This window comes from Vigna unguiculata, chromosome 3 (genome assembly GCF_004118075.2).
Source record: "Vigna unguiculata cultivar IT97K-499-35 chromosome 3, ASM411807v1, whole genome shotgun sequence".
Classification (NCBI taxonomy): domain Eukaryota; kingdom Viridiplantae; phylum Streptophyta; class Magnoliopsida; order Fabales; family Fabaceae; genus Vigna; species Vigna unguiculata.
This window is the reverse complement of record NC_040281.1, coordinates 25,535,056-25,550,306: the sequence shown is the minus strand read 5'-3', so window position 1 is coordinate 25,550,306 and position 15,251 is coordinate 25,535,056. Positions and strand designations below refer to the sequence as shown.

General features: G+C 37.7%; 1 protein-coding gene across 1 annotated transcript; it reads right to left on the bottom strand.

The window, feature by feature from the left end:
- Positions 1 to 13,679: 13,679 nt before the first annotated feature.
- LOC114175215 lies at positions 13,680 to 14,567 on the bottom strand. Its single transcript, XM_028059978.1, has 2 exons — positions 14,223 to 14,567; positions 13,680 to 14,066 (listed from the first exon to the last, which is right to left on the bottom strand). The coding sequence occupies exons 1-2, from the start codon at positions 14,565 to 14,567 to the stop codon at positions 13,680 to 13,682; spliced, it is 732 nt and encodes a 243-aa protein (XP_027915779.1).
- Between the last annotated feature and the right edge of the window lie 684 nt (positions 14,568 to 15,251).

Below are 15,251 nucleotides of genomic sequence, written 5' to 3'. Positions count from 1 at the left end.
CCATGTCAGAAACATGGCAAACTTATTCACCAGAAACAAGAACAAGTACACCACATATTATCCCCATGGCCATTCGCTAAGTGGGGAATGGACATTCTCGACCCCTTTTCACCCGGGAAAGGGCAAGTGAAATTCCTAATTGTAGCCGTCGATTATTTCACCAAATGGATAGAAGCCAAGCCACTAACTACCATCACTGCCTAGCAAGTTCAGCAATTTGTTTGGAAGGATATTATATGCAGATATGGTGTTCCACATACCATCATCACAGACAACGACCGACAATTTATAGACAAAGAGCTAGCCAAGTTCTACACTGGCCTAGGCATCAGGCACATCACAAGTTCCGTAGAACATCCACAAACCAATGGACAAGCAGAGGCAACAAATAAAGTTATCCTCGTGGAGCTACGAAAGAGATTAGATACCGCCAAAGGCCGTCAAAGTTATCCCTAACTTGTGCTTAATTCGTTTAAGTTCCCCACCCTTACCATAAGTAAGCGGCCTGGGTCGAACACCCCTAACTTGTGCTTAATTCGATCAAGTTCCCCACCCTTACCACAAGTAAGCGGCCTGGGTCGAACACCCTTAACTCGTTGGTTAATTCGTTTAAGTTCCCCACCCTTACCATAAGTAAGCGACCTGGGTCGAACACCCTTAACTCGTTGGTTAATTCGTTTAAGTTCCCCACCCTTACCACAAGTAAGCAGCTTGGGTCGAACACCCTTAACTCGTTGGTTAATTTGTTTAAGTTCCCCTTACCACAAGTAATCGGCCTGGGTTGAACACCCTTAACATACAATCGATCATATCACACATATACCACATATCAATAAAACACAACATACATAACAACGTACTGAATCTTAATCGCATTTAAACACAAGTGCAATAATGTACCAATGTAGCTAAATGTACCAAATATTACAGACATAGGCTCAAATAATATTCATGAATCAATTAAGACCAAAATCCTAGTCCGCTGCGACAAGTTCCTCCTCGGAATTGCCCGCCTTCTTCTCCTCCTCCGCCACCTTCTCCTCCGCCTCCTCACTCCCACTGTCCTCGTCCTCTTGGACCAACTTCCCGTCAATAACGTCCTTATTCACATCGAACCTTGAATCCGTTACGTCCACATCCTGATGGAAAAAAGCCGTTTGACGTAGTCCCTTCTCAAAACCATTGATATGTTCCTGTATAATACTATTCTTCAAGTCGTCAAGCTCTCCCACGGCACCATCATACTTATCCTTTAGTTCTTCATAATCTTCCTCCCACTCCCCTATTTTCTTGTTTAGTCTTTCCTCTGAGTCCAAACAATGAACCCTCCACGTTATCAATCTTTTCCTCTCTTCCTCCCAACTCTCCTTCACCTTCTCCAGCACAGCCTTCTCCTCCTCTAGCTTGTCAACCTTCCCCTACAACTCCTCCACCTTTTCCCGGCCTCCCTCCTTCACTTCCCTCCTGTATAGAGACCCCACACGGCGGCTCAATACTAAGGCCTTGCTTCCAAACACGACCATCGTCCTCACGATATGGTCTGCATCCATGTCGTCAATGGAATTTACAATGGTATCTGGGAGGGTAATTGAAATATCCTTCCTCACAGATATTTCCTGAAATTCAATCAAACCAGATTTCGGTCCTTTCTCCCCACTGGCCGCCCCGCTCCACTAGCCGACCCCGTCCCGAGCAAGGCCGCTCTCACTCTCTTCACGTCTTTCCCCTTCCCATGTCGAGGCGGCAACTCAACCTTCCTCTTCGTCCCGTAGTGCACATGCACCTCCACCACAGACTCCTGCAGGTTGGGAACATCAGTCTTCCCAGCTGCCTTGGCCTTAGTGGCCATCTCCTTCCTCAGCGATTGGAAAAGCGCCAAGTTTTTCTTTCCAGATTGCGCCATATGCCCTACAATAATACATTACAACTCGGATCAAAACAACTTAGAATTATTAACACAGTTTAAGTAATAAACAGATACCTTCAATATCTATTATCGGATGCACCGAATTATAAACTCTAACTAGGCCCTTAGTGGGCAACTTATCAACAAACTTCAACAAGATCTCCACCACCTCCTTATCATCAGCCGATAACTCATCCATCCCCATGTCCTTATACCGAGAAGGATTGCCTGTCCAACTAAAAGGGAATTTTATACTCCCATATGCGTTCAAAAAATGAGCTTTGCCTCCTTCTTTAACGACAACCTTAAAGTACCCGTCCTTGAAATGCTTGAAAGACTGGGAAAATGCATCCAGTCTGTTGATACTGCGGCGACTTATCAAAGATAGCCAAGTAGCCGGCCGGCGGGGTCTGGTGTCGTAGAAATACAAAAAAGCCTAATGAGTGGGCTCCAAGTATAAGGATTGGCACAAGATGCAGAAAGCTTGCAAGTAGGCCCAACTATTTGGATGCAGCTGCGTAGGTGCCACATTCAGTGCGCGCAATACGCCCATAGTGAAACCGTCTAATGGTAACCGCACATGAAGTTAAGAAAAATGGCCATATACATATAGAAAAACTTCTCTGTAGCACCCTCCTGCCCATGACATACTCGGTCGATAGCACTAACTCTCTCCAGGGAAACAATGTCCCCACTGACACCCTTGGAGATGACAGGTGTGCAGTTTAACCAGGACTTCAGTAGATGAGACCACCGGAACAAAGATGATTGGTTGCGGATGTCGGCAGCCGCCCACCCATAGCCGCCTTTAGCCGGCCAATTGCTTTCTCTGAATTCTTCAGGGGGATCTTCTCGAACCTCCCTCACCGTCTCCATTGGAATCCCACTTGTCATACCCCCAGAACTCGTACCCTCTTCGTCAAATTGTCTACCCCTACTTCTCTCCGACTCCGTACTATCACTACTACTAGATGTAGATAACGATATACTATCGCTACTAGAAATACATGTTTTCGTGTTTACGGAGAGATGTCGGATGAATTTGGGAACTAGTCAGACAGAATGATGCGCACAAGATCTCTGAATTTAAAACTCTCGCAAATGAACCAAGTAACCCCTCACCCGTTTTGAAACCTATATTTATAGTCCAGAATCCCAAACGACGAAAACCCCTTCCCGCCAAAACAATACCCCAGACCAATCGACACCATCATTACGAAAGACATAACTTTTAAAAAAATGACGGCGCCAAAACTCCTTGATTTGACCCTTGACACCCCTTCACCTACCTTCAGATGAATACCACTTTCCTAGCCTTAACACTATTCATCACACTTGGGGGACTGGTGTATCACACCTAGTCGGTTCCGCTAGCATACCAACAGATATCACCCTTGACCGACAACTCATATCAGACAAGGCTGGGGGACTGGTGTACCACACCTAGCCAAACTCGACCAAATAAGTAAACAATACATATACCAAGGTAGTCAAGTATCCAGCCTAAGCCGAGTTAGCCTAAGTTTTATCAGTTCTAACCTAAACATCTAGAGGAACAACCTGCACCTCATATAATCAACATAAGTCGTCAAGATAAGTAGCCGGTCTAGACCGATTACTCCAGCAGATCCAATAAGATTAAAGCCTAGGCCGACTACTCCAATATACTTAGTAAAATTGAGGCCCCCCGTGTTCAACAGGTCTTAAGGGCCTCGGCTAGGGCCCAGGCCCACTTACAGCCCAAACTAAAGCCCAAGTCATGGCCCGGCCCAGGGCACAACCAGACACAATTAATGCTCTATAAATACACGTGGACCCCAGCAATTAAAGGTACGCATTCAATAATTACTGATTTGACCTTTTGAGAGCTTTGACTTACTTGAGCTTCGGAGATTCTTTTGCAGGTAACCCCTCTTGGATTCAAGCTGACATGTACCAACCGGGAAGATACCAAATGAGGAGATAATGGACTACATGGTAAGGTGACGCTTGTGCTTGACTCATCTTATTTTTTCTTTTGCAGGAACAATATATAATTTTATTATAGTGAATTCATTTCCTAAAAAACATACTAATGTTATTTTTGAACAAAAAATAATATGCTTTATATATACTTTTGAACAAGAAATATTATGATCTTCTTTTTAATATATGACACAATGACAAATAGCACTAGTTTAAAAAAATCGTTATAAAAAATAAAATTTACTATGACCTTTATTAATATTAATTAAAGAAAGCATAGAATTCTAATTTTAGTAGAGTTGGCAAAGTTTAAACTTAGATAGCGTTAGCAAAGTATCGATTTTAATCCCCGATCATATTAAGATATTTCAATTGAAAGTGAATTCATAAAATATAAAGGAAATGAATTTTAGAAAAAGAAGTGAAAAATAAAATGAAATACATAAATTTAGAAAAGGAAAAAATTGCAAAAGTAAGAAATTCTTTCAATTTTGTTTATAATAATTAATATGGATAAGATCAAAAGTAAACATTCCACTATCTATTGACATATATATGAACAAAATTCAAGGGTTATTTGTGTGAAGTAAAGAATATATAAACTCTGGAAAGTTATTCAAAAGAAGATAAATAAATATAATGATAAGAGAATAATTTTATTTCGTTTGAATTAGAGATTAAGGGTACAATTAATGACTCAATTCCCCGCACAATTAGAGAGAAGGTTGGAAAAGAAGGTGACAATCACCTTAGCATGGATAATCGCATAAGCACTCCTCAGTGAGGCTACAATGAGCACTTGCTCCTGCTCCATATTTCTTTGGGCAATCAACCAAACAATTATCGCTTTCGCAATAGTCATATAGCTTCACTTCACATACTTTTCCCTCTATCATTTTCAATGGTCCATCGCTTTCTGTTTCATAAAAGATACATAATATATTCAATTTTAAGCTATTAGTGTCAACGTCACAAACTTATTTAAAACCAAAAATCAACTTCAAAACCTTATATCACACACCAATCTCAATGGAAATAACGATTATAAGGAGCAAAACAAAAGACACCTTCATCTTCTTTCTCTTGATTTTTGTAAGACCCATTAAAATTGCCTTATTATTTTCTGCCCTAAAGTAAAGGGGTTGCCCCTTGTAATTGGGCCTAGGGCTGGCCTAATTGATAAAACCTTCTCCAGGTTGCCCTACACAGCGTAAGTACCTCTTTATAGCCCGTATGATTTTCCATTGTTTTCCTTGACATTTTTCCAGTTAGGGGTTCGTAATAGTGCACCCTTGGTTTTGTTTCACTGCTGTTTTCAGCTCCCTAGTTCATCCCTAGAGTTGCAGTGCTCGATGTCGTGTCGTCGAGGTCTCCGCTAACTTCTTCCAGGTAGGGAAGCTCTAGCTCATTCTCGTGTTTCGTTTTTTTCCTGTCATGCAAATGTTGTTTGAGGTTATGTGGCTGATGTGATGTTGTAATGGCTGTGAACGTATGAATATCCTGGTTTGGGCTGGCGTGGGTAATTGTTGCAGGAGAACAGTGGCGAGACCTACTAATCTCACCCAAGTGAGCCAGTCTCGCCTAGGCGAGATGAACAGGGACTCGCCCAAACCCTATTGCACAAAAATCGCCCAAGCGACCAGCGCATTATTTTTTAGCGAGCGAGTATCTCGCCCAGGCGAGAGGGGTCTCGCCTAAGCAAGATCCCCATATTGGTTTATGCTGCCCTTTTTGAGCCCTCGCCTAGGCGAAGGGGGCTTGCCTGAGCGAGAACGTCTCCCCTAAGCGAGACCCTTCAGCCTGAGCGAGGGGCTAGGCGAGGCAAGGTGCTGTTTGGGTGTTTGATTTCTCTTGGATGATTTGGTATTTGTTGAGTAAGATTGTTATGATGAGATATACATATATATATATATATATATATATATATATATATATATATATATATATATATATATATATATATATATATATATATATGATGGATCGCTATGTATGCATGACGTAATTCATGAATGGTGCATGATGGATATTGTGGGAACTTGGCATGTGAAATGAATGAATGGGTTAGAATCAAAGAGACATGGTATTGATATGAGATGAGGCCCTATACTCATGGGGTGGTAATGACTAGTGGTATGGATTCAACATGTGATACGAATGAATATTTATTTTCAGGGGTTGGTATGGCATTGTGATCATGAATGGTTGTTCTCTGATTATTGATTTATGATTGTTAGTCCGTGTCAGTGTGTAATTCCTTGGAGTCTCTAGGTGAGACCTCCGGGGTTGTGCTTTAGTGGTCGGGACGTAATTCCATGGCCCTTGTTAGTGGGTGCCCATGGTGGTGCCCCATCTGTATAAGTAGGTAAGGATTCAAGGTAAGGATTGCATCCTGACACTCTAAGGAGCCGTTAGTCTCACTTAGAGCGGACTGACTCCTGTGGTGAGAGTAGCAGGAGGCCTGAAATTCATTAAGGGCTAACCTTGTGCTGAGGGAAATTGATTCATTGTAACACTTGTAACACGTAGCTCGGGCGTGAGCAGAGGTATCCACCACAAGTGCAAGCGTCCGCTGAATTCGACCAGGCTATACGTATCCGGATGAGTCGAGTCGAGTCATAGTGTATTGCCTGACGAATCATAACATGCTTGGTTGAATTGAGTGTATGATATTGTGAAATTATATCTGAGTTTGATGGATGAAACCTTTTATGCTTTAGCTTACCCTACTTTTTTTGTTGTGTGTTCTGCTGTGTGGTACTCTCTCTTGTGATGATCATCAACTTGTTGGTGTGAGCAGATGCGAGGAACACCTATGGGCAACAGGGTGGTCATAGTTTCGCTGCATAGTCCGCGTAGACTGGATCTTTTTCTTGATGGGTTTTTCTTTAGGGCCTGGGCCCATGTATTATTTTCTGCTTAGTACTCTACTTCAACTATTAGACCTTCAACTGTTTCCTGTTGGCATCGTGGTGTGTCTAGTTTTGTAGGGGTGACGTTAAGACCCCAGGACTGCGTTGTTATACTATCTATGCGTAGCGTTTCTTTAATTACGTTTATAAATTAAATGGGACGTTACAATTTTAATTTCAATATTATACTCCTTGCCTCATATATAGATGTGTGTGTATGTATGCTTTTATGGAATTAATAGCCATATAATTTTTTTATACAATTTTTTATATTTATCATTAATGTATGTCTGTATATATATATTATATTGATCGATATTTCTTGTTTAAGTCTTTAAAAAGTTATGTATTAGTCAGAATAAAATTAATGTATGTGTATCTTTTTTAATTTTAATTATAATAATGTATCTATTTTCAATTTGTATTCTTATTCCAATGATTAAATATTGTATTAAATAAATATAATTTTAAAAATACTTGAATATATATATATATATATATATAATATTTTTTGTTGAAAATAATAAAATATAATAATTAATATTTATTTAGAAGTAAAATTGATAGATTCCTCATATTTAATTTACTATTGTTCATCGCATCTAATATTCGTAAAAAAATAAAAATGAAGGTCCAATTTAAGTTGTAAATCGTTTTAATGATATCTCAATTTATATAAGAAAAAAACTATAAATAAGAAATTTAGGAAATAAATTACATGAAAACTATTAAATTATTTTATTAATAAAATTTAAAAAAATTTAATTATGGGTATGATTTGGTTGAATGGTAAATGAAGCATTATATTATCCATGCTATTACATGAAATGGAAAAAAAATCATGTTATCTATTGAAACTAATGATGTCCCAAAAATGAAATGGGAAAAAATTGAAAAAGAGATACATAAATATATAAAGAAAATGAATTATGAAAAGTCATAATTTTTTTTCTTTTTATGTAAAATTTAATAGCAGATTGTAACTATCTTAAAATGTGGCAAAAGTCCTTGTGGAAATGACACTTGTTGAGTTTGTTACATCAACTAAATACACTTTTTAAAGGAAAATCATCACCTAACACTATAAAATATTTATTAGCTCCAAAATATTTCTTAACAACTTTTGCAAAAGATTAACTATCAAATTGCTAGAAAATGTGTTTTTTTGCTAAATCCAGGTTGCTAAGCATAGAAAGATATAATTTCTCGCTATTCTGTGGTCAATTTCTCGCTAATTCCTCGTTAATTGAGGTGAAATTTTTTTATTATTTGTATATAATTTGTAGCTACTTTCTCGGAACTTTGCTCAGATAAGTTTGTAGCTAATGTGTCACAACATTGCTCTCAGTACTCGGTACCTAATTTGTCGCAATTTTTTTCTAGCTAATTGGTATCTTATTTGTCACAATTTCATTCCCACAAAACAGTTGCAAGTTTTTGCAATTGTGTTCTCTCTAATCTATAGCTAATTTTTCGCACATTTGTTCTCGTTAACCCATAGTTAATTTTTCACAATTCTATTCTCACTAATCCATAACTAATTAGTTGCAATCTATTCTCGTTAATCGTTAACAAATTTTTGGCGTCGCTAACAGGAACTTGTGCTAAAATATTTGGTAGTCTTAATGAATTTCAGATTTTCTTGTGAATCCTTATAGATATCTATTAGTTTTTAATTATAGTGTTTTGATCTTTCTATGCTTACTTGCCTTGTAGTTACTTATTGTATGCAAGGTGAAAAATTGGTTGAAAATTTGATTCTTTATACTGATATAGAGAGAACAACAAGGAGAAATAATAGTAAAAGAAGATTATAGAAGTAGCTAGATAAGGACAGGCAACAACAGGAAGTGTCGTCCACTTCGTTTAAATTCTAGAAGGACAAATAGAGCAAATGGGTGCCTAGAAATGTAGGTGGAACAGGGAATCAATGTGCTCGTGGATACGAGACTTGTTAAGCTGATTTATGGATACGAGATGTGTTAAGTTTATTACGTTGACTCAATATACTTGTTGAAGAAAAATCACCGCCTAACATGTGCCCTTGGACTACTATACTGATTACAATGATGATTCCAAGGATTACTTTGAAGATGCTGAGAAGATCTAGTCTCATCATCCTACACTATACCCCTTCTCCCTTTTTTGTTTTTATTCAATGCGAGAATGTTGTGTACACTTTCAATCTTCGAATTTTTTGATATCATTATATGATACGCTTCCAGGCCAAATAGATAAGGGAAGCGAGAACATGATCTTCTTCCTTTGCCTTTGATATGATTACCTCTTAAGCGAGCGAGTACTCATATTATGCCTTCCTTTCAGTCTTCTGATCTTACCTTATACCATCCATGTTATGCGGGGAAGCGAGGTAAGGGCTAGCTTCTAATCTCTGATGATGCCCAGCGAGTTACGTACTTTCAGCGAGCATAAATAACCAGTACATAAGAGCAAACGAGCTACATAATTATCGCGAGTATAAAAGGGATTAGTAGGTAAAATCTTTTTTCGCTTATTCCAGGGAGTAACGCAGGATTGGGATATAGTTTTTAATATTAATTAAAGAAATCATAAATTTCTAATTTTAGTGGAGTTGACAAAGTTTCAACTTAGATAGAGTTAACAAAGTATTGATTTTAATCCCCGGTCATATTAAGACAATTGAAATTCAATTCATAAATTATAAAAGACTTCAATTTTAGAAAAAGAAGTGAAAAATATAAATGAAATACATAAATTTAGAAAAGCAAAAAATTTCAAAATATATTTATAGTTTTTTATAAAATGTAGTACGTAAAAAGTTGTTTCAATTTTGTTTATAATAACTAATATGGATAGGATCGAAAGTACACATTTCACTATCTATTGACATATATATGAACAAAATTGAAGGGTTATTGTGTGAAGTAAAGAATATATAAACTCTAGAAAGTGATTCCAAATAATGATAAGAGAATAATTTTATTTTGTTTGAATTAGAGATTAAGGGTACAATTAATGACTCAATTCCCCCTCACAATCAGAGAGAAAGTCGGAAAAGAAGGTGACAAGCACCTTAGCATGGATAATCGCATAAGCACTCCCCAGTGAAGCTACAATGAGCACTTGCTCCTACTCCATATTTCTTTGGGCAATCAACCAAGCAATTATCGCTTTCGCAATAGTCATATAGCTTCACTTCACATACTTTTCCCTCTATCATTTTCAATGGTCCATCGCTTTCTGTTTCACAAAAGATACATATTATTTTAAATGTTAAGCCATTAGTCTCAACGTCACAAAGTTATTTTAAACCAAAAGTCAACTTCAAAACCTTATATCACATACCAATCTCAATGGAAACAACGATTAGAAGGAGCAAAACCAATGACACATTCATCTTCTTTCTCTTGATGTTAATTTTAATATTCTACTCCTTGCCTCATATATAGATGTGTGTGTATGTATGCTTTTATGGAATTAATAGCCATATAACGTTTTTATACAATTTTTTAATTTTATCATTAATGTTGTATGTCTATATATTATATTGATCGATATTTCCTATTTAAGTCTTTCAAAAATTATGTATTAGTCAGAGTAAAATTAATGTATGTATATCTTTTTTAATTTTAATTATAATAATGTATCTATTTTAAATTTGTATTCTTAATCTAATGAATATAAAATAAATATAATTTTTAAAATAGTGGAATATATATATATATATATATATATAGAATTTTTTGCTGAAAATAATAAAATATAATAATTAATATTTATTATAAGTAAAATTGATAGATTCCTCATAATTAATTTACTATTGTTCAATACATCACATATTCATAAAAAATAAAAATGAAAGTCCAATTTAAGTTGTAAATCGTTTTAATGATATGTCAATTTATATTTGTGGGTAATTATAATTACGTAATAGCATGTTCTATTTCCTTTTATAATGTATGATTTGGTGTAATGGTAAATGAAACATTATATTATCCACGCTATTACATGAAATGAAAAAAAAAAATAATGTTATCTATTGAAACTAATGATGTCCCAAAAATAAAATGGGAAAAAAATTGAAAAGGAGATACATAAATATATAAAGAAAAAGAAATATGAAAAGTCATAATTTTTTTTCTTTTTATGTAAAATTTAATAACAGATTGTAACTATCTTAAAATTTGGCATAAGTTCTTATGGAAATGACACTCGTTGAGTTTATTACATCAACTAAATACACTTTTTAAAGGAAAATCATCACCTAACACTATAAAATATTTGCATATTAACTCCAAAATATTTGTTGGCTATTCTGTAGCTAATCCTGCGCTAACAACTTTTGCGAACGATTAGCTATCAAATTGCTAGAAAATGTTTTTTTTTTGCTAAATCCAGGTTGCTAAGCATAGAAAGATATAATTTCTTGCTATTCTATGGTCAATTCCTGGTTAATTGAGGTGAGAAAGTTTTATAATTTCTATATAATCTGTAGCTACTTTCTTGCAACTTTGCTCACATAAGTTTGTAGCTAATGTGTCACAACATTGCTCTCAGTACTCGGTACCTAATTTGTCGCAATTTCATTCCCACCAAACAGTTACTAGTTTTTGCAATTGTGTTCTCTCTAATCTATAGCTAATTTTTCGCACATTTGTTCTCGTTAACCCATAGTTAATTTTTCGCAATTCTATTCTCACTAATCCATAGGTAATTAGTTGCAATTTTATTCTCGTTAATCCTTATATATCTTAGTCACACCAAGCATGATGCTACAAAGTCGGCGACATCAGTTTTTATCCTATTCCACCAAAATGACTATTTCAGGTCCTTATATATCTTAGTCATACCTGGATGTATGCTAAGACGACTTTTATGTTCCTCTTCAAGGATTTGTTTTCTCAACCTCTAATTTCCAGGTACACACACTCTGTCGCGGAATCACAGGATGCCATTTGTCACCATGTTGTAATCCTTCCCTTTCTCAATACCTAACCATCTCACAAACTGTTGCAGCTCAGCATCATTCTTCTGCTGATCTCGAATAGTCTCTAAGATATCACTGGTCAGTGTTAGAAAACTGCATATGATGGAATCCTCTCCCAGTTGCATACCAAGATTCATATCTCTGAGTTTCTCAATCAGTTCTGACTCTTTCACCATCATCACCAACATATGCATCCTCTTCCAACTCAAGGCATCCGCCACTATGTTTGCTTTACCAGGATGGTAAAGCTGCTCAAAATCATAATCCTTGAGATACTCCATCCATCACTGTTGTCTCATGTTTAACTCCTTTTGATCGAACAGGTATTTTAGGCTTTTGTGATCACTAAAAACCTGGAATTGGGAGCCATACAAGTAGTGTCTCCATGTCTTGAGAGCAAACACTACGACATCCAACTCTAAATCATGGGTGTGGTAGTTCTTCTCATGCACTTTTAACTGTCTAGAAGCATAGGCTATTGGCCTATTCTCCTACATTAGTACACAACCAAAACCCTGATAGGATGCATCACAATATACCTCAAACTTCTTACTGGTGTCTAGAATAACAAGTACTGGAGCTGTAGTCAACCTCCTCTTTATCTCCTTAAAACATTCTTCGCATTTATCTTTCCCATTTTAACACTGTCTCAATCTTGCTCGGATCTACTGCAATACCATGTGAAGAGATAACGTGCCTAGAAACTGTACCTCTTCTAGCCAGGACTCATATTTAGAAAGTTTGCCATATAGCTGATGACCTCTCAGTACCTCCAACACAGATCTTAGAGGATCTGCATGCTTCTCTTTATTCTAAGAGTAGTTGAGGATGTCATCTATGAACACCACCACAAACTTATCCAAATAGGGGCAGAAAATGCAGTTCATGTACTCCATGAAGACTATTGGAGCATTAGTCACTCCAAATGGCATCACTACATACTTATAATGTCCATATCTCGATCAGAATGTTGTCTTCTGGACGTCCTCTGGTTTGACTAAGATCTGATGGTATCTAGACCTTAAGTAAATCTTAGAAAACACACATGCCCCTCTCAACTGATATAGCAGATCATCAATCCTTAGCAACGGGTACTTGTTCTTTATTGTCAGTTTGTTGAACTATCGGTAATCCACACAAAGCCAAGAGCTTCCATCCTTCTTCTTCACTAATAACAACGAAGCTCCCCACGGTGAGGCACTAGGTCTGATGAATTTCTTCTCTAGCAAATCATCGATCTGCTTTTTCAACTCTACTAGTTATGCCAGTGTCATTCTGTACGAGGCCGCTGATATTGGACCTGCCCCAAGGACTACATCAATAGAGAAATCTATATCCATGCTGGGTGGTAACTCGAGTATCTCATCTGGAAACACGTCAGCATATTCATCCACCCCTGGAATTCTTCTGTGCTTTTTCTTTCATCTATCACAAAACAAGTAGCTCATCCCTTCATCTCTTTCACTACCTCCTGCGATGATATTAACTCTACCCCTTGTGTCTCTAGGAATACCACTCTGCGCCGTCCACAATTAATCACGACATGGTTGATAGACAGCCAGTCCATTCCCAATATTACTTCCAACCCCTGTAAAGGCAAGCATATAAGATTCACCTTGAATCTTTGGCCTTCTACTTCCAACGAGCATCCAACACAGGCAAAATTGGTTGAAACTTTTCCAGATGCTGGTGTCGAGACTATTAACTCGTATCCCAGGTCACGAGTCGACAATCCTAGTTTCTCCACACAGTCATGAGATATGAAGGAGTGCGAAGCTCCTGAGTCAAACAACACTAACACACTGTTACCAAACAATAAGTAGTAGTCTAGAATGAGGTTACCTGACCGGGTGACCTCGGTGCTGGACATGGTGAATACCCGACTTGTTGCTCTCAGTCTCTCAGATGAAGGTGGTTGAGATCGTGATCAAGGGGCAGTCTTCTTATTAGGACACTTATTAGCAAACTGCCCCAGCTGATCACATGCATAGCACTTGCGAGTGCTAACACTGCTCCCTCCACTGCTTGCCGGTCTAATGCAATCCCTCCTCATGTGCTCTCCTTCACAATTATAGCACCTTAACTTCTGCGAGGATGATGAAGGTCTACTGTAGGGCTTCTTTTGTTGTCTTCCCTCTGCACTATTTTTCTGAGGTCGGGTGACCCGACTAGGACCCATCTCAAGCTGCTCCACACTTTTGGCCTGCTCGACCAAAACTTGAAATTCTCTAACTCTCAAAGGCACTATGAATAGTCGTAGTTCATGTTTTAAGCCGCCTTCAAATTTCCTGCAACGCCACTCCTCGGTGACTGCCTACGAGTAGAACCTCGCTAGGTACTCAAACCTCTCCACATATTGCACCGACAAGTTCCCCTATTGCAGAATGAGGAACTCGGCCTCGCGCTCATGTTTAGCGCTATCAGGGAAATACTTCTCCAGGAACCTCCTCCTGAAGCTGGTCTACGTCACCTCCTCCTCTCGTGTCTGCATTTGTTTCTGCATCCCCATCCACCAGTATTCTACCTCGGTCACCAATAGGAAGGTGGCAAAGGTGAGCTTCTGAGCCTCGGTGCACTCTATCACCCTGAAAATCTTTTCGCATTCTCGCAGCCATGCATCTGCCTCATCTGGGGTGGCTTTCCCAGTGAATTTTGCTGGCTTATGGCGCATAAAATCCTCCATTATCACAGGTCTGACAGGTGGAATCATGGCTCTCGGTTGCGCTGCAATAGGCTGCATCACATCTACCATCCTGTGGATTGCATTCGCAATTTCATCAACTCCAGCCGCATTTCTACGCCTCCTGTTTGCCATTGCATGTGCACTCCACATTGTTCAACTGTTAACATTAAAAAACTCAAAATTATAACAAAGACTATTAATCACTAACAATCAATAACACACAACATGAGTTTACAGACAAAACGCGATAAACTCACTCCCCAAGTTCCCCAAAAACTCGAAACATTTGCTTTGATACCAAATGTAACATCCCTAAGAAATATTACTTCATTAAATAAATAAGTAAATAGTTGAAATTCAAAAGTCACAATATTATTATTCCCAAACGCGGGAAAAATTAAAATAATATCCAAGGCGCCAAGATTTAAATGAAATTAAAACATAATGTCGTTACAATTTCCAAAATTCAATGACATAAAGGAAAACATAGTAAAATCCCTAGCTCTAGTACCTAAAGCTAGCCCTCATTCCATCGTTTGTGCATCCACAGCATCACCTGTATCATCATCTACTCCCGTGTAACGAATCACACGATTATCACCAATAACAAACAGAAAGGGTGAGCTTATAAAATTAGAAATAACATATAAAATAACAGAATATAAGAAAGACACCCATCTTATTCACCCTAATTAGTTCTTGGCCAAGACCTTAATCCCCAAAGCTTTTCCAGCCTTTATAACACACAAGTAGTTAGCCTTGGACTCAGGATTTATGATGCTCACACGAACCTGCCCACTCGTGGTCTTGCCTCTA

What these genes read in the sequence shown, in the direction of transcription:
- LOC114175215 (XM_028059978.1), bottom strand. Translation starts at nt 14,567, where the DNA reads ATGGCAAACAGGAGGCGTAGAAATGCGGCTGGAGTTGATGAAATTGCG. An exon ending in TGCAGACACGAGAGGAGGAG is followed by an intron (nt 14,067 to 14,222) that starts GTGACGTAGACC and finishes TTCTACTCGTAG; the next exon opens with GCAGTCACCGAGGAGTGGCG.